This window comes from Lonchura striata, chromosome 6 (genome assembly GCF_050655825.1).
Source record: "Lonchura striata isolate lonStrDom1 chromosome 6, ASM5065582v1, whole genome shotgun sequence".
Taxonomy (NCBI): Eukaryota; Metazoa; Chordata; class Aves; order Passeriformes; family Estrildidae; genus Lonchura; species Lonchura striata.
In genome coordinates, this window is record NC_140708.1 from 12815423 (window position 1) to 12841694 (window position 26272).

Below are 26272 nucleotides of genomic sequence, written 5' to 3' on the forward strand. Positions count from 1 at the left end.
ACAACAGAAACACTGTGCAAATTGCAAGCCCACCTGCCTGTAAATTTCCAAGTAATTCATGTCAATGTGGAGCTCAGCACCACACCCTTCAGTTGTCCTCAGCAGAACACTTTGTTGATCTATTTCCTTCACAGACTTGTTCCTACACCTGCACTTCTCAGGAGGTAGTCAGAAAAACAACTCTGAGTTTTGCAAGGTCAGTGAGCCAGGAGCAGCCGTCGGAGAGCTGTGTCTGTAAAACAGAGACCACGTTCAGAGGGGTAACGAGATGCCCGAGAGCACTGAGGGAGGCAGAGCAACACCGAACCTGTACCAGCAGCTGTGGAGCAAACAGCAGGACTGACTGTGCCTGTCGTGTGCACGTCACCTCAGTGTGACAGCTGTGCCCCTCGCCAGGCTGACTGGTGATGTCCCAACAGCCTGAAGAAAGAATTCCCTTTCACCCCAACCCCGCCTCACCACTTACTAGAAGTGACAGTACAATGACCATCATGAAAAAACACACAATTCTGCTAACCTGTCCAAAACAGTTGTTAAAATGGGAGGACCAAAGAACAAAATTAATGTCAATCCACTAAAACCTGCTAAGAATTGAATCTGTGATAATTTAACTCCTCTTAGACTAAGAAGAGGCACCCCAAAAAAGCACTCACTTAAAAGCCAGGCAAAGACATTGTATGTGATACAAAAAGAACAGTAAAACACATGAAGAATTAACATGTGAAAGAAACATGTTGCCATTATGTCAAATAGTGTTTTTTATATTTTATTAACAAGCAAGCATCCCTGGAACTGGGTCTATATAAAAAATACTTCATGAACCAATCAGAATACAAGGGAGTTATATAAATTTATTTTATGCAACACTGATTAGTTTTGAAAATCTCCATTTTTAATGTTTTCATTTCAATTTTCATTTAAAAAAATCACTAAAAGGACACAACCCACAAAAATACAATCTGTATCTGCTCTATATTTACAGATAACTGGTCACTGTTAAGGCACAGATTTAAAACTAACATTTTATGTAGCAAGTCAAATATTTGTGCATAATGTAACACTAACAATACGATACACTGTACTGTTATATTCCCTTTGTGGAATCAAATAAGTGAGAATTTTCTTTACTTCCAGTGTGTTTTTTTGTTTTTTTTTTTTAATGTGAAGCCCTACTGAAAAATAATGTTGTTCATGGGAAATTCTTCACTTTGGTGTAGATGAAATAAGCACTGCTCAGTAAAAGACCACATCAACTTAATACTGTAAGAAAATAAATTTCTGAGTATAGTACCGTCTGGATGGATAGCACGTACCTACAAGAGGCTAAAAATCTGAGTGCAAAGCTTTTGGATGCTTTTAAGTTTAGGCAAAATAAGCAAGAAGGGGTTGCAGAAAATTCTGTACAAAGTGTTGCTGAATATTTAGTTCATTAAAAATATTTTATGAAATAAGGAGTCTGAATACAATTTGATTTGCAAGCACTGGACTTGCAAATGCAAATATTTAAACAACAGCTTATCTGTAAGCACATAAACAGTCCGTGTGAATGGAACTATCCACATGCTTAGAAGCAAGCACAAGTGTAAATAGCTTTAGAATGAGAAGTTGTGGCTTCACAGAGGGTTTCCATGAAGTTGCTCTTGCCTGTGCAACACACACAAATCTCTCCTAGACATGTGGACATTGACTCTTGGCATTGAGCACAAGAAGTTGCTGTGAACAACTGTGTGAATACCAAATACAGCTTTAGCCAGTCACATCTGCAGTGCCATTTTAAAACCAGACGAAGCTGCTACTTCATCTACAGGGGAAGTCACCCAGGTATACACCATTAAGTAGATATGGCTGAAATGAGCACTGAGCAGCAATTTTTAGCTAACCACAAGACTTTATACTATTGCTTGATCATCTATGCCCTCAAGTAATAGTCTCTTGAAATTCCCTTTGTGTGTGCAATTTTCGCCATACATAATTTTGCATTCTCACCTTAAAAGAAAGAATTACCCATGGAAAGTGTCAAAACTCTCTCACCCATTTTTGCATAAGCCCCAACTACTGTAAATGTCATTCTATTGCCTTCTGTTAAGAGCACTTGACAGTGGTTTATGTCCATCTCAAAAGGCTTCTACACGGAACATAAATAATTCATTACAGTAGAGGTAAGGTAATTCACAATATTTCTCATGGGAATGCTTTTCAATTAATGCTTGGAAACTACACATAGCATTGCAAAAAGAGGCACTTTATGGATTCCTTCATTCCATTGAAACCCTTCATAAACCCATGACACAACACCTATAAAGGCAGAGAAATAACATTGCCAAATCTTTTGGACTTTCACAGTATAAGAATGCAAAATTTAGCTCTAGCCACTTATAACACGGACTCTTTCTGTTGAACATAACTTGTTTCAGAAATAGTTCATCTCCAGAGTTTCAAACACTTCTGCAGCTGACAATTACAAATCTAGACTGAACAAAACAGATGCTATCACACCTATTTTATGTAGGTCACTTCACTGCTGCATGCATAGTCATGTAAGTAATATGCGTCATTTATTAAATGGCAACAGTGCTGTCTTGTCAAATTAGATTAGTTGTCTGTTTAATCAAACTGACAGCCCAGAGCTCTAGTTTGATGAATGCCTTTTGGTCTCTACCATAAATCTGCAGTAGATCAGTTTAATCTGTTATGTATTGTAGGTATATAGATTCTAAAAATAAAAGTCTGATATAAATAAGTGTCCTTCAGTGGCAGGGTACTAAAAATAGCCCTTTGCTTTGAGACAACTATTAAAAACAGTTTTAGCATAAAGGCAGCAGTTAAATATGTTGACTGAAAAGGGTTAATATTGCAAGGTCCATTTTGGTCTTTCATTGCATTTGTTACAGTGAGTATTATTGCAGGCAGCATTAGACTGCTTTATAAGAGCATAATAGGACTGGTCCACTACCAAGTGACTTGATTTTGGAACAATCTCTTCAAATAACTACCCAGGAGACAGAGAGGAAAAAAATCTGCATAAGAACCAGTTTCTAGTACCATTATAGTGAGATGTGACTTAATGTAGGAACACCTGAAAAAAATTTGATTAGTGCCAATATAAAAATTGAAATGGAAATGAAAGAGAAATAAATTTCCACAGGACAAGAAATCAGAACATGTAAAGTGCAGAAAGACCTCAATAATTATTTTAAGCAGTACCAGAAAAATCCATCTTGATAAAGCCAAATCTATTGCTCTCTGGCATCCCAGCTCTTCATTCTTCCTTCATTCAACAAAGTACAAAATTCAGTGCATACATTATAGTTATAGGTAATAAAATACTAAACAAAGAACCCTATATTATTATTATTGCAAATTCTGTCCAACCTACATGAGAAAAACGTAACCCACATTTGGTGTTTCAAAAGACAACTGACAGAACGTGTTCTCTCCGATTTTTTGGCACGGTATTGTGCAGACAAAACGCTTTGGTCCTTGACACCCAAACTCCCGAAGTGCAGAGGGTGGTGTGCAGTGAAGGCTGTCCACAGGATTGCCATGTCCATCTTCCCAGCTGATTTCTGAGCCCAGCCTCCTGCTACCAGCGCCCGCTGACACTGGCAATGTCCGAGTGATACTGGCGCGGCAGTCGCCCGCTGGCTCCGCCTTCCAGGAACGAGGCACGGATGTTGGATGGGTCAAAGAGCTTTCTTCGGTTTTTGTTCAGTTCTGGAGGGGTCAAGCACACCCACAGAAATCTCCCATCAGAAATTCGTTTTAATGCTTTATGGCAACCAAATGCACACCTTCTGTTTAAACAAAGTATTTTAGACATGTGGTATGCACTGAATATATCTGTGATGTACTCCTTCAATCAGCAAACAGGATAATAACAGCATCAGGTTAAGACTTAGAGGCTCTACTTGGGACAATCCTTATTTGGCATTGATACAGTGTGAAGTAGATAATTTTTTGCAATATTGATTTAGATCAAATTGACATAGCTGAAACTTTAAAAAGTTTCTGTTATCATATTCAAAGACTGCAATCTTATCTGGAAACCCAACCATGCAGCATAGACTGAGATTGACAGAAAAGCTTGTTACCAATTTGATAATTTCTCAATGCACAATTCTTTATTTTAATAAACATAAAACTGAAGCAGTATTTTACCAAGGACTTTCAATAAATAAACAGATGCTCACCTCTCATTTAAATATGAACCCTAATCTTGTATTAGTAATAGCTTATCTGAAATATTTTTATTTTCCCCACTTTCCTGTTCTTGTAAACAAACTCTGTACTAGATACAAATCACTGAGATTACGTAGATTTTCAAGACTGCTACTGAACTAAATACATTTGCAAACCAAAAAACAACCAAAAAAACACAAGCAAACCAAAAGCCCCCTAAAAGTAGGCACTTTTTCCCAGTAGGATGACTGCTCTGCTAATCAATAAAATGGAGGACAGGGAAGCAAAAGGTTGAAAATGCCAGTTGTGACAGGTATGTGGTGTTGTTCAGACCCTTCAGTGCTTGGAATCCCAAAAATTCCTGAACCCATGATTTTGGAGCACCAAACTTCACAATGCGAGATGAACTTTCTACCAAGGTCCTGCTTTACAGGACAATTGCAAGTGAGCTGTTATCAGGTAACAGGAAAGCTCTACAAAGCCTGAGTTTAAGCACCTCTGGTCAGGGGCAAGATAATATTAATTCTGTAGACTCTAGTCTTACTTTTCCATCTTCCTAAGGCTTTTTTCCTTTGTTGGCTATAAACACACAATTTGAGTGAGAAGACTACAAAGAATTCTTACTCTCAATAAATGCTATTCTGTGTTTTTTACCTGAGATTGCAAGCAGCATTTTTCTTCTGGCACCAAAAGTGGTAATTCCCAACTCTTTCAAATCTTGATCAGTAAGAGTGAGGAATGTCTGCAGATCAATCTAGAGTAAAAACAAATAGGAAAAGTATGCAAGACAAGTCTTTCCACAAAAGTATTAAGTAATAAATGTGGCTCAGAATAGCTTTTTCCCTGCTCCATTTTCCAGTTACTCATGTAAACAGCAATCATGGTTTTTCAATGCCTGTTTCACACAGTTGCTCAATTTACTACATTTGTGTCAGAAAAGGAGAAATTTAAAAGTAAACAGTACAGGAAAAGCAGAGAAAATCAGTTAATCTTATTTATGAGTCTTGAGGTTTTGAGTATTTACCATGATTGTAAGATGTATGACCCAGCTTTGAAAGAACAGGTCATGAAAATCCTGTCACAAAGTGAGCTCTAAGTGGCTTTTGATGAAGAGACAGCACAACTAGTGCTGGAAAACATCCTACCAACACAATAAAGCTGCCTCTCGAAGGAACACCAACCTCTTGCTGCTGGAACACATCTGTGTATTTGCCCAAACCAAGCTTGCTGAAGAGCTCAGGCAGATCAGATCCCTTAAACAAACTGTTGAGGTTACAGCCATTGCTTCCTGTCAGCGAGGAAATGCAGTCCATGTAGTTACTGCTACTGAGATAGTGTTCAGCTGGAAGGGAACAAGTGCACTCTTCAGACACGTCACACAAGGGCATAGCTTCCCACCAACACAGTATTCAGCTAGAACATTACATTTACAAAGTATTTAAATCTTTATTTTTCAGAAAAAAAAGCCTCCTTGTGGTCAGAGAATGAACAGAATAGAGCAGTTTTTTTGTTAATTAAGTTTCAGTGTTGCTTTTCTAGACACCTACTTTTGTCCAGCCAACTCATTGCTGTTTCTTTTATCCTTTATCCACACATTTTATTTTCTGGGAAAGCTACAGCTGCCATAGAACACAGTCTTTCACTGCCAATGTATTTGTGTTTCTAATTTCATTTTAACACACATGTAAATACATTTTTAATCCTTAATTATTTTAATTAACCTAAAACTTCCATTTTTGTCCAATTAGGTTGAAAACATCAATAGATTGATTTCAAATAAAATTGTCATCTCTTCAGTTCTTCAAGTACTTATAATATGATGTGCAGCCATTCACAGCTCAACTAATGTACTTTTTAAAACCATGACTATTTTACCTAATTGGAGTTATCCTTTCTTACCATGCCCAAATTTTATTATCTGTGTGCTTTGAGTTTGGGATTTATGTTTATTCACTTTTAAAAGAAAAAGCAATTAACAAAAAGTAAAAACAGCCAGAGTACTTATTTCCCCATAAAGCAGATAGGTAGTATGGACTTAGATTCTCTACCTCCAGTTTTCACTTTTTCAGAAAGGCATTACGAAAAAAAAAAAAAGTTTCTAGGAATTGAACTAAAGTAAAATTTCAATTTTTAAACTTCCAACAATGCTGGAAAAACATACAGCCTGTATCCACAGAAACCAGTATTTAAAATCATACTAGGCCATGCCAAACACATGGACAAGCTTCTTTTCATGGAATTGCATGGGTTGGAAGGGACCTGAAAGATCGTCTCATTCCAACTCCCTGCCATGGGCAGGGATACCTTCCACTATCCCAGGCTGATCCAAGCCACATCCAGCCTGGCCTTGGACACTTCCAGGGATGCAGGGGCAGCCACAGCTTCTCTGGGCACCCTGTGCCAGGGCCTCAGCACCCTCACAGGGAAAATTTTTTCATTTTATCTGACTTAAACCTACTCTCTTTGTAGCCACTCCCTCTTGTTCTGTCACTACATATTCTTGTAAATTTTATTCCCATGAGGAGATATGCTTTAAAATCCAGTTTCAGCATCGACTGACTTCACTAGTGAGCAAATAGCCCAATACAGCCCTAGCTGCTGTTGCATTGCCAACAGAGTAGAATGAGAGTGGTCTGGAAATAAGCCTTTTTACAGGTCTGCTTTCAGTACACCTTGAAAAACCCACTCCATGACAGCAAAGACTCTTCAGCAAGGATGCCTGGCATTTAAAAAATATCTTTAAAAGTTTTCCTTTCAGATCATCATTTGTATTATTACGTTACACAAGCTTACACTTCTCAATTTGTAAAAAAAGTAATTGTAAGGCGTCAGTAATTTAAATCTGGTGTGAAGTCATGATATATTCATACCAAAATAAATATTGGTATCAATATGATTATTTTATTTTAGTCAGATAATAAGAGCTTATTAACCTGATTTGTTTTGTTTCCGTTTGGGGCTGCCAATTGAGGAGACAAAGTCGTGAGCAGTGGGTCCAAGCCCATTCCGGTCTCTCCAGTTATCAGATTCACTGCCATTTCCCAGGTGCTCCCGACTGCTGGACCGGGACAGAGACATGGATGAACCCTGCAAACCACAGAAAGAAAATTCGGGCTGAGAACAGAGCTTCCATTGTGACTCAGATGTTTTCTTTGAAACAGCTCACTTAAAAAGCAGCTTTTAATGCTCGCAAACATTCTTTTGGCAGTTGATCAATAGGCAAATAATTGCAAACCGGACGCAAAAACAGCAGGTGTGCTTAAAACATATGCAATTTACAGTTTTTAAGCAGAAGTTATTTAAAGACCATGATTCAAAATAAATTGCTCGGTATTTCCAAGTTTGTTTCCAAAACATTCCACGGTATCAAATTCCCACACAAATTTTAGACAAAGCAGTCTATTGACAACATCCCTTCACAGGGAAGAGAACATAACAGAACATTTATCTGAAGATAAGTGGATCAAGTACACACTACTTGACAACAGTCTTGCACACAATACTACAACAACAATTCTGCAATGCTGTGTGAATTTGTAGCTGTTTTGTCTGGGGTCTTTTTAATTAGGTTTTCATGTACCTGTGAAATACTTATTATCAACTGTAATCACTGTTTATCAGAATGTAGCAATACAAGGCAGCAGTATTCCATGAGAACATACCCAAAAGAAATCAACCTTAGAGATGCCACATACTTATGTGAGCTAAAAACTATGGAAATTAACAATTTAATTCTATAAACTGATACCAAATTGCAGTTGAAAAGCATCACTTAGGAGGCAATCTTTTACACTATTTAGTAAAACTGGTACCCCTGAAGAAACACTGCTCTTGTTTAGAATCACATACCCACCTTGAGATTTTAGACATCAAGGCCTGGAGGAAAACCCCACCCTAATTCAACCAACATAGAAAAGCATGCAGTTTTTTCTTTCTCCTAGTTACTACTGTATCTCATGTAGCCAAGACTACCAGACGTAGCTGAATGGCTCAGGAAACTGATATGCCAAGAACACCAAGGCACATTTTTATCCCAGCTGAGTATTTATTTTGCATTAACAGACAGGCATATCCTAGAGAACTATGAGGTCCCCTTCTTCAAGAAGCATACCATTTACAATTTATATAAGCAAGACAGGAAAAGGTGTCCCCATGGAAGCTGGTAAGGATTACAGCAAGGAATCACACTAAAAAGCAACTTCAGCATGCCTTTGAAAAGAAAGGAACAAATTCCCTGCAAGATTCTCGTGCTGGGACTGTGAAGAGAATTGTTGGACTCTGTCTGCCTTCTGCCTGGGAAAATTCTGAGCCCAGTGACTAGTGCAAGTAGAGACAGCTGTTCCAGTTCTGTCCACAGAAGGAAGGATGAGCTTTTTGTTCTGCTGTTCTCCTCTACCATGCAGTGATACATGTAGTTTATCTGTCATATATACTCTGTTCTCATTAGGTTACAAATTCCTGCTGCTGGTTTGCAGCTACTGAAATGTTTGGTCCTGTAAGTTTTTCAAAACTCCTTTAAACAAATATATTTTAAGAAGCAGACATCTATGCCCTATGACTTATCTATGAAACAGATGTAACTGTGTGTTGAGCTGAATGTATTCCATATGCCTTAATATTTATGTTAGAAATATTTTTCACCATAAAAAATATCTAGAACAGTTATCTGCAAGACTTTGTTTTTACAGAACTTAGACATTTCTCAAGAGAAACAACTGTACCATTCACAAAAAGTAAACTTTCATTACAGTATACTTTTATATACCTCATATGTAGTTGTCATGGAAGGCTTGTATGATACATGATTCGCTCTCCTTAGTTCCTTGATAGTTTCTGCAGGCATTGATTTAGAGAACCCCAAACCACTCCATGTGTTTGTTGGAGTTCTCACTTCTGTTACAACTGGCTTCTTTAACATAGCTGAAAATACAGAGACAAATCAGTAAATCTCAGCCTTAGTGAAGGTACTGAGAGGATAATACTGAAGTGATGTTTGCTGATGGCCTGAGCCCTGCAAACCCTAAACACCTCCACTTGCTACACAGCTTGAATCCTACCCTTCCTTAAAGCAATCTACTCTGCCAGAAGGTAGTTAAATCCCACAGGGCTGCATAGAAGCCAAAAAAATCATACCTGTTTCAAAGAGAGGACCTACTGTTTTTCTTTTGGTGAACAGGTAATTTGGTTTATTTTATAACAGGGTCAAAGACATGGTTAAGTATCTTACCAATCCTAGAACTTAATTTATCCCTGACATAAGAGGCCACTTAGCTGATATGGCAAACACCTTCAAGTTTAATTTGCATCCAAATAATGTGAAGTGTTAGAGCAATAAGCTCTCTGAAAACCATATTAATCATTTGCACATGGATGCACTTACACATCCCATCTGCAAGCTGCTTATACTGTATTTTATACTAGGTTGGTATTATGAAATTTTTTGGAACATGACACTAATATACAAATGTTTCACTACCACTTTCAGATTTTATTAGAAATCAGATTACAAAACTGAAACTTCAGGAAATTATTTCATCCACGTGCTAACAAGCTTTTCAGAAGTCACTATTCATCCACATACCTTTGGTTGCTAGTAGTTTCTTCTGTTCATAGTCAAATGCCTAAAAATTAAACATGCAGAAGGCAATTTAATTGCAATTCTAACTAAATGTCACTCCAGTACCCATCTCTGTGAAAACAAAAGTTTTCAAAATGGCCAGTGAATATGTCTAGGAGAAATTTGAAATATGCAGAGCCTTAGTTACTTAAAGTGTTCACTCAAAGATTTTAAATAACTATCTGATTTCCATATGAGTTCGGCTGCAGCAGTATTTACAAACTGCTTATGAAGAATTTTTTCTTCAATTTTTTTTTTTTAATAAGATATCTTTCAAGCATAGTTTATCTTCCTTAACTATCTGTTCTTAGCATTTAGAATATTCCTCAACAGTACAAAAAAGATAATATATCTTTGCAAATCTAGGCACAATAGTTATTTTCAGTAATCTTTCAGGTTTGGTTCTCCTCCATGCATTCATCTTGTGAAAGGAAAAGAACGTAAGTTTTGAGAGAATTTAAAGAACTTTTGCTTGTAGTCTATCTATGTCAATGGAAGATGTAAGGTTTAAATACCCCTGATTAAACAAGCTACACTTTGCTGAATTATAAACTAGGAAATCTAAACAGAAAACTTTGAAAATGCTGTATAAGCCTGAAGTATTGCATTCTCTACAAAAAGTATCTAGAGGAATAACTAAAGAAAAGGGCTGGAAAACACTAGTCTTTCTCTTGTTCCACTACTCCGTACAGTCTGGTTATACCCACACTTCAACAGCTCTAGTCTGAAAATAACCCTGTTATTGCTTCCTGACAAATAGTCAAAGGGATCTCCTCCCTCTTTGGGGAGATTTGCAGTAACATGGCAGTAGTTTATATTTCTAGGCTGTAATTAACCAAGCTGTCACTGCATATGAAAAGTTGTAATATGTATTTTGTAGCTATAATTTTCTCCAAGCGACAATGTAAGATTTCTAACAGGCAAATGACGCTTGTGGAGACAAACACAGCCACACAATTTTCTGTACTCAAATTTTTCTTACTCAACAGAAGCATAAGAGCTTTTCTGTTTTCACGACTTTTCATTGACTACCCACTCCTCAGTGGAAACAGCTAATGCCTTGGCTGTGAATGCTTTTACTGAACCGATAATGGCAATTCGGTCTCCAGGGCCAGCCACCTCTGCATTCTATGGTAACTTCCCTCTGCAATTAGCAAGACTTACACCTGCTCGGCTTCACTCAGGGAGACCTACCTGCATATTGACAAAGGAGGGCTGTGTAGCCAGCCGTGCTCTCTCCGAGTTCTGCTGGGCAGCAGCCGCTCGCTCGGCCGCCCGCTCGCTGCCCGGGGCCTTCTTATCCGCCACGGGGCTCTCCGGGGCGCCCAGCTCGGCCTCGGCCAGCAGCCTGTCCGCCGTGCTGCGGGACAAAGCGTTTTCAGCAATATTTCCAAATGTTTCAGCTCGCCTATGCTTTTTCCTCTGTCGGTGAAGGAAAGCAAGCGTTTCTCCTTCCCGTATTACCAAATGCAAGGTATAGCTTATAGATTCAGTTTTGAGCTGCTTGGTATCTGGAGTTATTGCATGCAGTCCTACACAGTGTGATTTCCTGTTTAGCCTTGCTCAAGCCAGCAGTTCTAAGAGGTTCATAGTTGTAAGATAGGAAAAGATTGCATAACAGGGACTAAGAAAGTTGATATAGGTCCTGCATTCTTTCACAGCTTCAATAACTGCAGTCCTTCAGGCTTACATTACCTCTTGGTGCATTTTTTTTTTTTTTTCAACTTGGCCACATTTTAGGACTACACTAGAACACTATCAACTCTTACTTTGACAAGTGATCATGTTTTAGAAGCTGTAAACTACTACTCTCAAGGCAACTGTGAGCACTGTGTCCTCAACAAAAAGAATGAGATACACAAACAACCAAATTTGGTTAGCAAGATTCTTTGGATTTTTAAACTGTGAAAACAGAATTAAATACATATCATAGCCTTAATAGTTCAAATAAATAAAGCAAAAGAAAATATGTGCCTCAAAAGAGTGGTGATAAACAGTTCCCAAACAAACACTGAGAACATGAGTACATTGGACAAAAACACCGCATTAAGAACAAAACCTGTGTTGCCAAAATGCATTATGACTCAAACAAGCTTTTCCCATGCTGGGTCATTACAGAGCCAACCCAACCAAAATCATCACTGAGACAAGTGTGTGAGAACATGCTGCTATGACCTGAACACAGCTTTCCTAAGAAGAAAACAGTGTTGGGTATACACAAAAGGAGAAAGCTGTCAGAAATTATTCTCTAAGCAATCAATAAGAAGCCAAGTGCAAAGTGTATACTTTAGAAACAGACAATGTAAGTTCCTCTGACAAGAATCTCCACTCTTGTGGAAGAGGAAAAGACATTTTAAACCCAAAGTCAAATAGGATGAACAAAAAGCATTCAAAGTGTGCAGCTGCCAGATAAACAGGGGGCTATATTAATGCCTAATGTGATGAAACATCAAGGCCAAATTCTTTGAATCTCTTATAACTGAAACACTACCTCTGTGTACAAAAACGTGTGAAATAATTTTATGTTGTGGAAGTTACACTAATCTGTGTTTATACACTCAGCTTACTGTAAGTGGGAGTTTTTGGTGCCTTGCAGTAATTCCACTGTTTGTCTCTTGGCACAGGCCTGCTTGGAAGAGCTCATCATCTGCTTCAGGTCACTGGTGTTCGCTGAGTGCGACGGACTCCGAGGCATGCCCACTTCCACAAAAGCATCATTGCAACCTACCAGGCCAAGAAAAGGAGACTTAAACAACCACCCTGCTGTGTTCTAGGGAGCTCTCTGGGGGAATGGTAACTGTGGGAGAAAAACTCCTCCTCCTTCTTACAGGACTGTACTCAGGGATAGCTATTTGGTCAAGGTTAAGCAATCAAGACGTGATAGAAAATACTTAGTGTGACTACTGTATATGTGAATACTGACACCTTTTTTGTGCATTTGAACTTTCTTAACATGTTTATTTTAAGTAATATTAATAACAAACAAACTGACAACTCGAAGTGACTAAGTATTCTGAAGAATTTATACCCAGTTTTAATAGACTTTCCCAGGTGGCCAGGTAACTTCTGCTGGGGTAAGAGTGCCCCCCACTTTACGTTGAAATATCTTTAGAACATATTTATAGAAATACTTATCACCTTAAATTATATAATTTATATAATAAATTAAGGGTATATAAAATATACCTTTTACTCAGATCAGCATTTCAAATGACCACAACTCTAAATAAGAGATGATCTCCTTGATCAGTACTGACAAAGGAAACAAGGCCTTACATATATTTGCTCCAGTTGCAGTGGGGGTGGTTTCCTCCCCTCCAAGAATGATAAGGACAGTCAAATACTTTACCTTCTAAAAGGCAGCATAACTGAAATGCTGCTGCAAAACACATAAAATTATTTCCCAGTGTCATCTAGGTTAGAGCTACACAATTTTTTGCAAAAAACCTTATCAGGAACATTATTTCCTTCTGTTAAAAAGGAAAAAAATAAAACATCATTTAAACCAGCAGTTCAGTTAAGGTGCTGGACAAAATACTAAAATTTTCACAGGTTATCTCCCTCTGCTCCTAGGGAATAAGTAAAATGATGCAAGTACATCTATGTTGATTAAAGGTGTTTCTATCAACAGTACAGCTCAGTTACTACAGGTTGTGTTTACTTTCCTTGACAATGAATCTGGGACATCCAGAAATATTTACCTTGAACATGGTTGCAAAACCAATTCAGAGAGAAAATTGTTACATTTTTGTATCGTGAACTCTACACAGACTGTACAAACACTGCCAGACAAAGGAACGCAGTGTCAAAATCTCACCTTCTTCACTATTTGCCTTGGCAGCCACTTGTTCTGAGGCACTGTGAGCACTTGTTTGCCTTACTCCATCACTGTGGTTTGTGCTCAACACGTTTTCTCCCAGCGATGTGGCAGACAGTGCAGCATACTTGATGTTTGAGGCCTGAAAAGATTGTCACAAATCACTGAAGTGATTTTTATGCTTAAGGAAATATTGAAACAATTTCCCCTTTCTATATGTGCAAGAGAATGAGAAATTCACTCCTGGTACAGCAGAACAATATGTTTGAATGTTCTATTTCTCAGTCTTAAAAGTCATATTCTAAAACATTGCTGTGTGTTTTTAAACTTAGAAGCTTTATAAATCTACTAATATAGCTAGTTTTCTCTTTCTACTTTTCTTACTAGAGATCTAGTATAAAGAAATCAGATTCTCCAGCATAGTATCACTTACCTTTACGTGACCATTTAAAGAAGGTGAACCTTTTTTACTTTCTGATTGCATGCCATTAACATGAACTTCAACAGGAGTCAAGCCTGGTGGTGGAGATGGAGTGTTTTGACCATAATTAGGCACTCCAGACAGCAGAATACTAGTTAAGGTTGCTTGGGCAGTAGATGGTATCATTAGGTGTGGAATAGCAGAAAAACCTGTAACAAAATTTGGTTCTGTTCTGATTAAGTGTCTCATTTAACTTCCTCAAGCATTACACTATTTTATCTAAATTTTTATGTAGGTATGATACTTTACTAAAAAGTTTCCATTAGAATTGCATGCCAAAATCATAATGCTTTATGTGGGTAGTTTAACTCTGTTTTCTACATAGAACAGATTAAAACACCGCCTGTGACAGCATGTCATATATTAAGTTATAACCGTAAATTTGCATATTTATTCATCTGTGCTAAGGTAAGTGTAGGAATTAAGGTTCCAAATAATTAAGGAATCTCTACTTGTCAACTGCAATTCTGATGACTTGGTGTTGCACAGCTCATTTAATTCACATTAAACTTGCACTAACCTGTGGTGTTTGTGTTAGCGAGAGATGTTGTCCACAGTGTGGGACTGGGCGTGCCTGAACTTGGACTCTGCAAAGGGCTCACAGAGCTATTAAGGGCATTCAACAGAGAGTTTGGAGTAGTTGAGGTGTTGATTGACAGGGTTGTTGGACCTAAAAGGCCTGCAAAAAATTATGCAAGACAAATATTTATTTTAGACTTAGAGGAAAACATTTTTCACAAAAGTACCAATTGAAAAGAAAGAAACAAACCCCCTGGTAATTTGCAGCCTGTATTTCACAAACCAGTTTTAACATTGAACCTGCTGTTCATTTGGTGCACATTAAGAGGACATTAAGTATTCTTGTTCTTAAACTGGGCATCATATATCCAAGTAGAACTGAAGCATCTTTTATGTCCTTCTACTGGACCCTAACTCTTGTCACAGAGTCTGCACTGGCTGCTTCTCAGCCCCAGCATCCCTTTGCATTGCCTCTGTTGCTTCTGATTGTTTGTTTCAAAGCAGCATCACAGAGACAAGAAAACAACTATACTGCACCACCTCACTTTCACCTCACCTTTCTCTCAGAAGTTCCTGTGAATCAACCCCTACTTGCACACTAACAACTATTCAATTTCTTTCTGCACCTTCAATACAGGCTGCAAATGATCCCCCAAATGCATTGATCACTCCCAGAACTTTCCCCCAAACCCAAAGCAGCTCAGCACTACACACTGAAAAGACAAAAAACCTAAACCTGCAAAGTGCAGCATGACAAGAACAGTGGCAGTGGCATTAAAAATCACAATCAAATGGCACAAACACTTTCTACTGTGTGACCCGAGGGAAGCATGTGAGATGGAACTAAACAGCACTCCTGCATGGCAGGTTTCTTAAAAAAATTAAGATGTTTACTCATTTTTGTCCTATATTTCCTACTGGTAAGATCTAAATTAGAAGCATGTGGATCCCTCAATTACAGTGAGACACTGACCTGAAATGTGGTGTTTGCTATGTTACCTTCCCAGTACTTTTGCCAGGCTTAAGCACCCACAAATAATTCAGGGCATTACACAGCCAAATAAGCTGTAAAAGCCATGCCCCACCTCCCCTGTAGTTCCCTCCCTTTCAGCTGAGTGGTTTGCACACTTCCAGAGATTATTCCACAGGGATGAGTCCCACACCTGATTATAAAAGCCTTGGAGAAATTTTACAACAAAAGCCCTTGAGAGGCCAGAGGCTGTTGTAATTCTCTGACACTTAAACACGATTCCCTACGCAAAACACACCTCTGGTACTTTTTTCTAGTAGAAATGAATTAAGTTTAAAACAAAACTATATTAAAAAAATATTAATATAATGAATGCATACCAAGCCCAGTGAGTCCTAGTCCTGCTGAGGACAAAATATCCAAACCAGGACAAGACAGACCAACAGGGCATGAGACAGTAGAGGGATTTGATACTACGGTGACTCCGCTACTTTCAAGTCCCAGGAGACATTTCCGTGCCTCGTACATATTTAAGGCATTTCGTTCAACACTTTTTACAATCACAGACTGCAGGGAGAGAAAACAACAAAATGAAAACCAGTGAATAACACTTCTCCATAACACATATCTACAACACAGATAATTCTTCTTCATGCCCCTGTACGGCTACCAGAACCACAGCAGTGTGAGACAGCATGAGCTAACATCCATTAGCAACTATTTCAATTCAGGGGTGTGAGGTTCAGGAGAGCACAACTAGGGATTTCATAAGGATTTGCAATGAGAATGATGGAGCACCTGTCTAAGAAAATTAATTACTGTAGCACCTTGGTGCTACTTGGTACACCAAATGTTAAGCACCTCAAGAGCTAGATAACTGAATCAATAATTAATATCTTATGTTTTTTTACCTGAGCTTTATACTTTGAAGTGGACAAAACCCCCAGTTATATTAAATTTACCTATTACATTGACAGGTGTCTAAGAATAAGGTAATACATTTCTGGAAAACTAAATTACAAAACTCCATTGCTTGTACATCTTCTACAGGACCTTTCTCTGTATTGATTTTATATATCCCTATATAGGGAAGTTCACATACTGACACAATGGAATGATCATTTAAAATTTTAAAACTTTTGCCTGCTTTGGCATTTTATACAACACAGGTAACTGCAAGAGTCCTCTATCCATACTGACCTAAATATTTTACAATAAATACCTCCCATTGCATTTATCACTGTATTCTACACAAAAGATAATTTATTTAATATTAAGGATTTAATGAAAGTCAAATCACCCTAAAGCAGAGCTGCTCGATCATTTAAACTGGTATTTCAAGCAGAAAATACATATGGCTTTCACAAGTTTATGATCTGTTAAACTGATGGGGAAGAGCATACATCAACTCATCAGCTCCAAAACTTTGTCATGAAAGCCTAAAAGGAAAATATTAGCTTTGCACAAACCTTGCTTGGTTGTTTTGGCTTAGGCTTAATGCTTATGAAGACATCTAACTGCTCCATTAGCTGTGTTATAAACTGTGGTTCTACTTCAATTTCTTCCTTCATATCAAACATGAGCACAAGGGGAAGGCAACCCTGAAAAGAAAGGCACAAAAAATTCCTAGCACTCGTAACTGGCCATTTTCCCATAAAATGGGTAACAATAAACTGAACTATAGACATTGTAATATTTACACATCATGACGTAAGGAAATTTCTGTAAGTACAGAAAAAACAGCAAAGATGACATTTTAGGGAAAGCCACTTCCTTGTATGCAAGAATACAGGTGTATGTTCCTGTCCCAGGACTCTGAACAGAGTTTGGAAGCACAAGGGTGAAATGATTTACTGAATACTTGACATTCCAATCAGCACAGTCTTGTCAGGAAATGATGGCAGGTCAGCCATACTAAAACACTCCTGTTAAACTGCTTGAAATTAGGAAAAACACACGTAAAAAAAAATCTCTAATTCACCACTGCCTAAGTATTAACTTTTACCTCTCTCTTCTCCATTCCGGATCACCCACGTAAATATTCTCTAGTGATATGGATAACATCTGCAACACACTTGAAATACTAAAGCTTTAGAGTAAAAACCCCAAAAACTGAATGGTCCAGTCCTCACACATTTTGTCCCTCAATCACATACATGAAAAATGTGAATGTGCATTAGTACTAAAAAAATGGTTAAAGGCTGCTGTGAAGTTTAAGGACCAATATACCAAAAATCTCCACAAATAATGATATTCACCATCAGAGCTATTTTTATAAAAGGCCTTATAGAGTTGTGGCTGTGTACTATAAAGAATGTAAGACATTAAAAAAAGTAATTATTTTCTATGGTTTCCCAATTCCTCTGAACATTTGCCTACATGGAAACTAAGGAATTTCTGGCATTTCCCTCAAAAGAAACCTATTTACCTGACAAACACAGAAAAGACAGGTTGGCAAAATAAAACATAACCCATCACCCAACACCCACATAATATTTCACAAATCTGCTTCTACTCAGAGACATATTGTTATTGTAAATTTAAATTACTTATGTTGCATTTATATTAAAAAGGTTATTTTTCAAGTCATGTTACCAGAGATTACAAGTATTTTCAATAACTACAAACATGAAAAAACCCTGACAAAAATTGAATCAGCTGCTTGCAGTGTGAATAGCAATCATTCCTCTCTAAGGCTAATTTACATGTGACCTGTTAATACATGCAGAGCAAGCATATTTTCTGTGATCTGGCAATTTTTTCAGACAAGCTTCACTGAAAGTACTTACCATGAGATATTGCCTGGCAAGACAGACAGACTCAATTGTGCCCTGGAGGTAGACAGTGGATTTCTTCTGTGGGTTACTAGGGTCAGGGAAGTGGATCTGAGCACCAGTCCTCTGCATGATATGTTTGATGTTGCTGCCGTTTCGGCCCATCATAAAGAGATGATGCTGCGCTGCGATGTCCAGCTGTGTGCTCACAGGGATTGCAGAGGCCAGGCTCCCAGCCAGGTGTTCCAAGAGCATGGCTGTTCCCTCCTGGGGGAATGGAGAAACCAGTGAAACAGGGCTCCCAGGCACACAACAGGAGAACTCAGACTGCTTCCCTTCTCCTCATGCACGCCACAGGCAAGATAACAAAACACTGTTTGGTTTAAAACTGAGACTGATTTGTAAAAGGCAACAAATGCACTAAACACTGCCCCCTACTCCTTTTTTATGACCAAATGCAGTATTTGATTGCCACTCTGTAACAAGCAGTAAGACAATGCCACAAGATTGGTCCCAACAGACCTTTTGTAGTCACAAAGACAGTCAGAAAGTCACCAGAGCTTTATCTGGGTAGGTACACTTGCACAACTTGTCTCTCGGTGTGGGGCTCAGATGTTCTAAATGGCTTGAGATCCACCCATCTGGGACTGCATCAATCTCTCCTACTGCCAGTTCCTATCAAGAGCACTTTTTTACTTTATTAAGATGAACAGGCTCCTGGCAGTTCCTTGCCTTGGCTGTCAAACTCATATCTCCAAGTGCTGGATTCAGTTTTATTGACTGATTGGGCAATTTTGAAGGTTATATATTTGTATGCATGTTGAGAAGAGTTCAGCATGAACAATTTGAGATAAGAAATGTATTTTGTGGTTTTTGTTTGCATTGTTTTTGAATTAAAAGATGGGTAAGACCAGCATGTATTCCAGAAATGCTGAAAACCTGAGCAAGTGTGAAGGAGGTGAACACTGGATTAAAACCACCACTTACAAGCTAAGTCCTAAATTTAGAACTATTTTCAAAGCACTTTTACACTTCAGCTGTATAAGAAAAAATTCAAACCCTAAGGGTTTGCAAGTGATTATACAGTAACATGTGCTGATGAGGCAAGATAAAGCATCTTAGACATATAAATTATAAACATATGACATTCAAAAACCTTAAGAGCAGAGATTACCTTCACAGCACTGGTGTTGTTTTGTGACCCTCTGACAATGACTGTAGCACCATACAATCGAGAGCGTTGTTTGAAGGAAACTGAAATGTTATATGTCTGACAAACGTGCTGAATGGTTGGAGAATTAGGATCTGGGATGGGTTGGAGAATTCCAGCAATAGGCAATTCAAACATGAGTACCAATGGAAGCAGCTCCTACAACAGCAATGGGGAGGAGATAAGGAAAACCAGATCCATACTCAAACTGCAACCATTTTATTCCTCAATCTTAATGTACTGGTCAGTGATGATTTAACTGACAAAACACATCCTCTGACCAGAGTTTACAGATAAAAATATATTGTCACTTGGAAAAAGGCACCTCTTATTCCAGAATACTAGAGTGGGCTTTTTTTGCAGAAGCTTTTTTGACTTTTGTTTGGTTGATTTTTTTTCCTTCAAAATAGCAGGAGTATTTGGAATTTGGAATAAGGTTGTGTGACATGTCTGGCTCAAAAATTGCTATAAGCTTCTGATAATTTATTTGATTTTTCATTATCCTTGCCAAAACACATATAAGAGTTGAAACTAAAAGGAAAAGATAGAAAATAGCTATAAGTGGAGAATGTCACTGAATTATTTACACAAGTTATATATGAAAATGGTTAAAATGTGAGAAGCAGAAATTGCCTTTCCCAAGTCACACAGGATGCCTGAGCTTCCACAGGCCATCTGTGGTAGGTAAGTTAAGATATCATTTTCTACATAGTATGGAATTAATTTTCACCTTGCTTAGAGTGTAGACTTAGTCTTCAAGATCCACTTTGGGCCAATTAAAAATTCAGCCAGAATGTGAATCACTGTTATAATACCCTTGGCATATGTCTCATTTAGATACTCACATTTGTTCCTACATTTCTGCCTGTCACCAGACAGAGGCAGACAACTCTAGGGTTCTCAAAACTATGCAATTTCCCCTAACAGGTATTTTTAGGGGTACACTACACTGAGCTAGAGCATTACCCGAATTCTGACTCTTGCAGACTCCACTCCAGCTGGCTGTCCTGCAATAGACACCTGGAAGAGCAAGAATGTGAAAAACATTGGATCATATTTTCAAGTGAGGCATGGAGAAGTTACCCAGACAGCTGTGCTCTCCTTAAAAAAAAAAAATCTCAGAAAACAAACAACATATTTCACACTTACTGACATCCTAATTGTTCTCTAAACACTAGCTGAGAACTATGACAGCTATAGCCAGAATTAAAATAATGTTTCAGCATCTTAGGTTTCATATATTTAAGCAACTAGAAAAAAAGATACATCAAAAAATATAGTGGTTTAAGTTAAATAATGGAATTACTACTGTATGCATGTGCTCAATGCTAATATTCAAACAACAGTATATTTTCTTGCCTCTTATGAAATTACTGCATTTTGCTTGGCATCCATTAGGATGCACAAGTTGGAATTCTAAGTACAAGGATGAGAGACTTGAAAGTAAACATGCCAACCAATATTAGCACTGGAAAAGATGAACAATTCAGGCTCAATGATTTATTCTAATGAAGTTGAACTCTTACAATAGGACATTCATTTCTGCTGGCTACTTGCTAAGTTTTGTCTTAAACCAAGTTATACCATAAGCTAAAAACATCAATATGCTGAATAAGTCATTGTGTTGAACAGGGAAAAAAAAATTACAAAAGCAAATTTTTTCATACCACTTCTCTACCATTCGCACGAAGTTGCTAACTTCTGTATGTGCAAAATAATTTTAATTTAAAAAATTAAAATGATTCATGAGCCATCACAAATTGTTTCCATCTGTTTTTAAAGATTTGCTCACTTAGGAAGCCCTGTCCTTTCCACACAGTGTAAATACCAAAAATCTATTTCCTGGAACATGGATACACCATCCCCAGAAAACCCATATTGATGAGAAAAGTTTACAAATGTTTTATACTCTCAAGAATTACAACACAAATGAGCTCAGTATTAAACAACTTACTTGATTGCTTTTCTCTGCTTGATTGTTCCTATTTGAGTCTGGAAAATGGATATGGCATCCCGTTTCCTCCATCACTTTTTTAATATTATTGCCACCTTTACCTATCACATGAGAATGTTCTGTATGTGAAACATCCATCTTCAAGGTTACCCGATTGCTCTGGAAATCAAGCACCCACAGTTTGACTTGGTCACAGTAGAAACTGAGTATTTGAGCTTTTAGGAGTAAAGTAACTTCAAGAATGACACCAAAATTGTATTTTGAAAGTGTTTTTGCTACTACTTAGTTTCTTCTCAAGGATGATGTTTTTAATAGGAATCAGTTGGATGTTAATTTGGTCTTGTTTTCTTTCTAGTGAGGAAATAAATACCCCAAAGATGCATCCTTGAAAACAACAAAGTCTTTTAAAATACCCTTGAACCTTCAACTGTGACTTAAGTGTCCTTTTGCAAATTTATTCTGTTTCTTTTAATTCTGTATTCTTTCAATTGAAGTCATGCACCTGTTTGATCTGAAAGGATCTCATTATGAAGACTGCAAATCAAAGCCATGGGACCAAGTAACTGTTTTTTTTTCCTTAAACAGTTTTTTTTTTTTGGTACATGAATTTTTAAAACACACAAACACTGCCTACAGCTATTCTTAAAAGCTCTATTGTTAACAGCTCATAATGATGTTGTTAATAGTTGTTCAAAAAGTGGTGCTTATCACTCGAGTGTTCTGCTTGCCAATCTGCTCAGAGAACCAGGAAAGTGCCATGCAAGTACACAGGAGCCACACACACTGGCCCAGAAGAGCTGCTGCTGGATGAAAATAATATCTGATGAACAGAAGAGACTCCTGGCCAAAATCTAGATATTTTAGAAATCTTGGTCCTGATGTTTCAGAGTAACTATTAAACATAAAACAGCATAAATCAAATTTCAAACAGAAACAAAATTTTAGGTTCTCTGAAGTGGTTGCATAATCTATTGCTTGCAGTGAAGCTGTATTTCAGGTTTTGAAGTAAAACATGAATTCAATGAACAAATCACTGTTAGCCATATGGCTGGAAATATTTCTATATATTTCAGATCTGGAAAAGCTGCTTCAAGCAAGTATTTTTCTCTCAAAATGTTTAAATATGTGGGTATACACCAATGTCAACATCTGCAAGGCATTTATTGGAGACTTTGCTTCAGAGCGTCCATAAATACCTTCTCTTGAAATGTAACTATTAAAGAGATCAATGTCACCACAAAATTAGGGGCTAAGGTGTCATTCTAAGAAAGTTTTCTTACTTTTGTGTCCAAGACAGACATGATTTTCTCTTTTGCTTCTTTAACGTTTTCTTTTTTTCCAGAAACTTTAATATGGGGATCTATAAAAGAAATAAGCTTGTAAGAAAAATACAGTACAATATCTATAAAAGAATTTCCTCACCGCTCAAATAAATTTGAGCCTATTATTTATAATTGACTGATAAACCATACCACCAGCCTTTGGGATTCAGCTGAAGGCCAAAATGTCTTATTCCATCCCTTCAGCCCCACAATTAGGATTACCAAATGAATTTATTAAATATGAGAACAAACTTAAAATAAATAGAAATCAAATTCCAAATGCATATCACAGTATTATAAACATTGCCTGCAATATAATTACATAGCTAAGACACCACATCTTCTCAAACCAAAAATAACAGCAAACAACTCAAAGCTTTTTAGCAGCCCACCAAACTCAAACCCTCCCTCACCATCACTTTGTTATATTTAATTAGTCCCTACAAATATTCTTTGCAGTTTTAACCTGGCACTAAAGGTGTTACCACCTAAAGTTTTCTGATTGCAGTTATTAAATGAAATTTAAATTCAGCAAATTGCTGAAATTCAAGTACATAAATTAGCAGGAACACCAGCTGATGGTGGGTTTTGCCCAGTGAGATATAAAATATTGATTCTACAGCCCACTTGGTTTACATTATAGTTTTCAGACCACTGCCCTTAAACAACACAAGGTGTTGGGCTGAGCTGGCTGGTGCAGTTCTTCATCCCATAATAGACACCTGGTCAGAGAGTACAGACCTGACTTTGGAACTAAATTAAGTAGCAATTACTCCAAGTGTGAAAATTACACATCAGCCAGTTTAGCAGCACCATCTGGTGTCCAGGAGCACAAAGTGCCACAGTGCAAAATTACCATCAGAACACTGATGTGAGTTACCACAAAGAGATGCCCAACCCCACCCACATTTCTAATACATACACCTTAGGGAATATAAAAATAAATATATTCTCAATGGCAGGAGAAAACAGCTGTAACATGACAGATCTGCCTTTCCTATCATCTGAATGATTGAAATCACTTCCCAGCTAAAGAAATGTGAAATAATACAACTTCAGGCTGTAAACCTGTTTTATTCAATTGAAAATTGAAATTCTTGCCTGGATACTCTTTTCATTCCAACAGTAAAAATAAGCCTCTAGTCTTTACCACTGAAGTTCTGAGCACATTCAGCTGGGATACAGAAACACTGAAGGAACACAGGATTCACTGCCAAGTTTCATGAAAGTCAAGAAAAATGCAGCATTTTGAGTTCTGAGAAACAGATATATTTTATTTTTTAAAATGGAAAAACCATAGTCACAAAAACATGGTACGCACACAGAACCTACAAAAATCTGCTGCTTCAGCCTTTCACAATGGAGCAAAGTCAAACAAAAACCCAACAAAATAGTCTTAAGGGCAAATTTGCTTTTCTTTTTAAAGTTGACAGGAAGCCATGTGGTTCTAATGCATTTAAGCTGTGAATGATATTTGAAGTGGATGTCACAGTCAGAAATTCCCAGAAGCAGATTTTAGCACACTGTGTGTGCTCCAAGTGCTCTTTAGATGCAACCAGCAGAAACACAAACCTAGATCATCAACACCACTGTGGAGCTGATTTTCACATATTTGTAAACATTGTATTTAAATACACAATTGATTATATGTAGGAAAATTACCTGAAATTAAGCCTGGCATCTTATTAGTACCAAAGGAAGTTACTATCATTTCATATTATTATTTCCTTACTCACAGTTTAGAACACCTATTTTTTCCATTTCTCATCTCAGTTGGACACTTCTTTCCTGTTGATACTGACAGCTTCAGCCAAACATCCTGTGTTTCTACACTTGTTTGTTCTTTTAAGATGAAAAAAGCTCAAATGCTCAGTTTAAAAACAAAACAAAAGAAGAACTCACAAAGCAAAAAAGAATCCACTGATGCCAGTGACAATTCTAAAATGTGCTACCAAATCTCCCAAAATTTGTCTTAAGTACCCTCTCCTTAACTGACTTCTTCTCAAGAACACAGTGGCTGGAAATGTATATGAAGGTCAGTTTAAGTCAAAGAAATTAGTTCTTTCATAGTTGTTCATTCTTTCCTTCAGTACAACACTATTTAAAATACAATATCCTCATCAAATTTTCCCTGAAAACTAAAAGATTTTCAGGTGTTTGAATTAGCCTTGCATGAGTTGAAAGCACATTGAAACTATGTATGATCTGCAGGAAAACTCATAGGTACCCAAATAACAATCAACAGATCATTTCAGCAATCAATTAAGAATTTAGAGAGACAATTACATTATAATAACCTGACTTTCTGTGTATTAAAGAAACAAAATTTCTTAATATAGCTATAGAATCAAATAGCTTGTTTGTTTTGCAGCTGATTCCATGGATTAACAGTTACATTCAATTTAGAAAAAAAAAAGTCCTACCATGTTTTAGGCACTAAGACAGAAAATCTTGTTTGGATAAAGCTCTACATTTAATATTTGAAACAACTGCCCTGCCTGGGGCCACAGCCATGAACTTGTGCCCAGGTGAGGCTAAGGCATCCCTGTCTCTGAGGAACACGAGGTCTGATGCCTGCTTTTACTTGGGGGGAAATAATCACCTTGTTAAGCTGCTTAATATAACTGGGAGTATGCTCCATATAAAATTAGAGAGAGCAAAGAGCAGGTGCCTCCCATAAATAAAGACATGAGACACCAAAGCTTTGCAAACTATTTGCAAACACAGAACAGAGCTTCAGAACAGGTGTGTGTGCTAGAAGCATATAATGCTTTAACACTTTATTTAAAGAGTAGCATCAGATCCTGGAAAAGGTTTTAACTTATAAGAAACAACATGTTTAGTGTCTTGCAAACTATTAAAAATGCCATTCTATGGTATTCTATCTTTTCAATCAATTTTTCTTAAGGAATGGAAAAGAAAAGATTGATTTTAACAAACCATCCCCCCTCTCCCCCAAAGAATGGAGGAATATTTACATAGAATAGAAAGCTGAAGTTACACAACAGACACTGCTGGAAATTTTTCTCAACAGTGTTCATTTTGCCAGACTCCTGCCTTCAAGTGGTCTTTTATTGCTCCTATCCTCAAATTCCTCACTCCACACTTTGGCAGAGTTTCACCTCCCCAGTCTTTGTCCACAGCAACACCAGCAAGCCTCCAGCTTTATTGCTACTATTGTGTGTGACACTTCAGTAAACAAAACAAAATTCCTCCAAGCAAAAGTACATTTGTGCCAGTGCAAATGCATTGACACCAGCTTCTCCCAGGCAAGTAATATTTCAAATAATGAAGCCATTTAAGTGTGTAGGCTTCTCCTGAAATTTGAGTGTTAGATTTAATGTCTAGGGCAGCTCTTCAGACTACAGCTATGCATCCGGCCTGTTTACAGGATGAACAGCCTTAAGTAACACAAATACCAAAATACCA

The 26272-nt window shown here is 37.5% G+C and overlaps 1 protein-coding gene across 5 annotated transcripts in view; it reads right to left on the minus strand.

Moving 5' to 3' along the window:
* Positions 1–750: 750 nt before the first annotated feature.
* BICC1 (BicC family RNA binding protein 1) overlaps positions 751–26272 on the minus strand; it is an 89180-nt gene continuing 63658 nt past the window's right edge. For all 5 annotated transcript variants that reach the window (XM_021548516.4, XM_085583225.1, XM_085583227.1 and 2 more), the window contains 18 exons: positions 22802–22881; positions 21522–21680; positions 20534–20587; positions 19532–19726; positions 18373–18624; positions 17053–17184; positions 15964–16150; positions 14615–14773; positions 14047–14243; positions 13614–13755; positions 12364–12520; positions 10991–11156; positions 9761–9800; positions 8945–9099; positions 7113–7266; positions 5361–5521; positions 4834–4933; positions 751–3714 (listed from right to left, as the gene is read on the minus strand). In XM_021548516.4, coding sequence (XP_021404191.3) covers positions 3584–3714; positions 4834–4933; positions 5361–5521; positions 7113–7266; positions 8945–9099; positions 9761–9800; positions 10991–11156; positions 12364–12520; positions 13614–13755; positions 14047–14243; positions 14615–14773; positions 15964–16150; positions 17053–17184; positions 18373–18624; positions 19532–19726; positions 20534–20587; positions 21522–21680; positions 22802–22881 — 2621 coding nt within the window. In that variant the 3' untranslated portion in view covers positions 751–3583. The remainder of the gene's footprint in view (positions 3715–4833; positions 4934–5360; positions 5522–7112; positions 7267–8944; positions 9100–9760; positions 9801–10990; positions 11157–12363; positions 12521–13613; positions 13756–14046; positions 14244–14614; positions 14774–15963; positions 16151–17052; positions 17185–18372; positions 18625–19531; positions 19727–20533; positions 20588–21521; positions 21681–22801; positions 22882–26272) is intronic.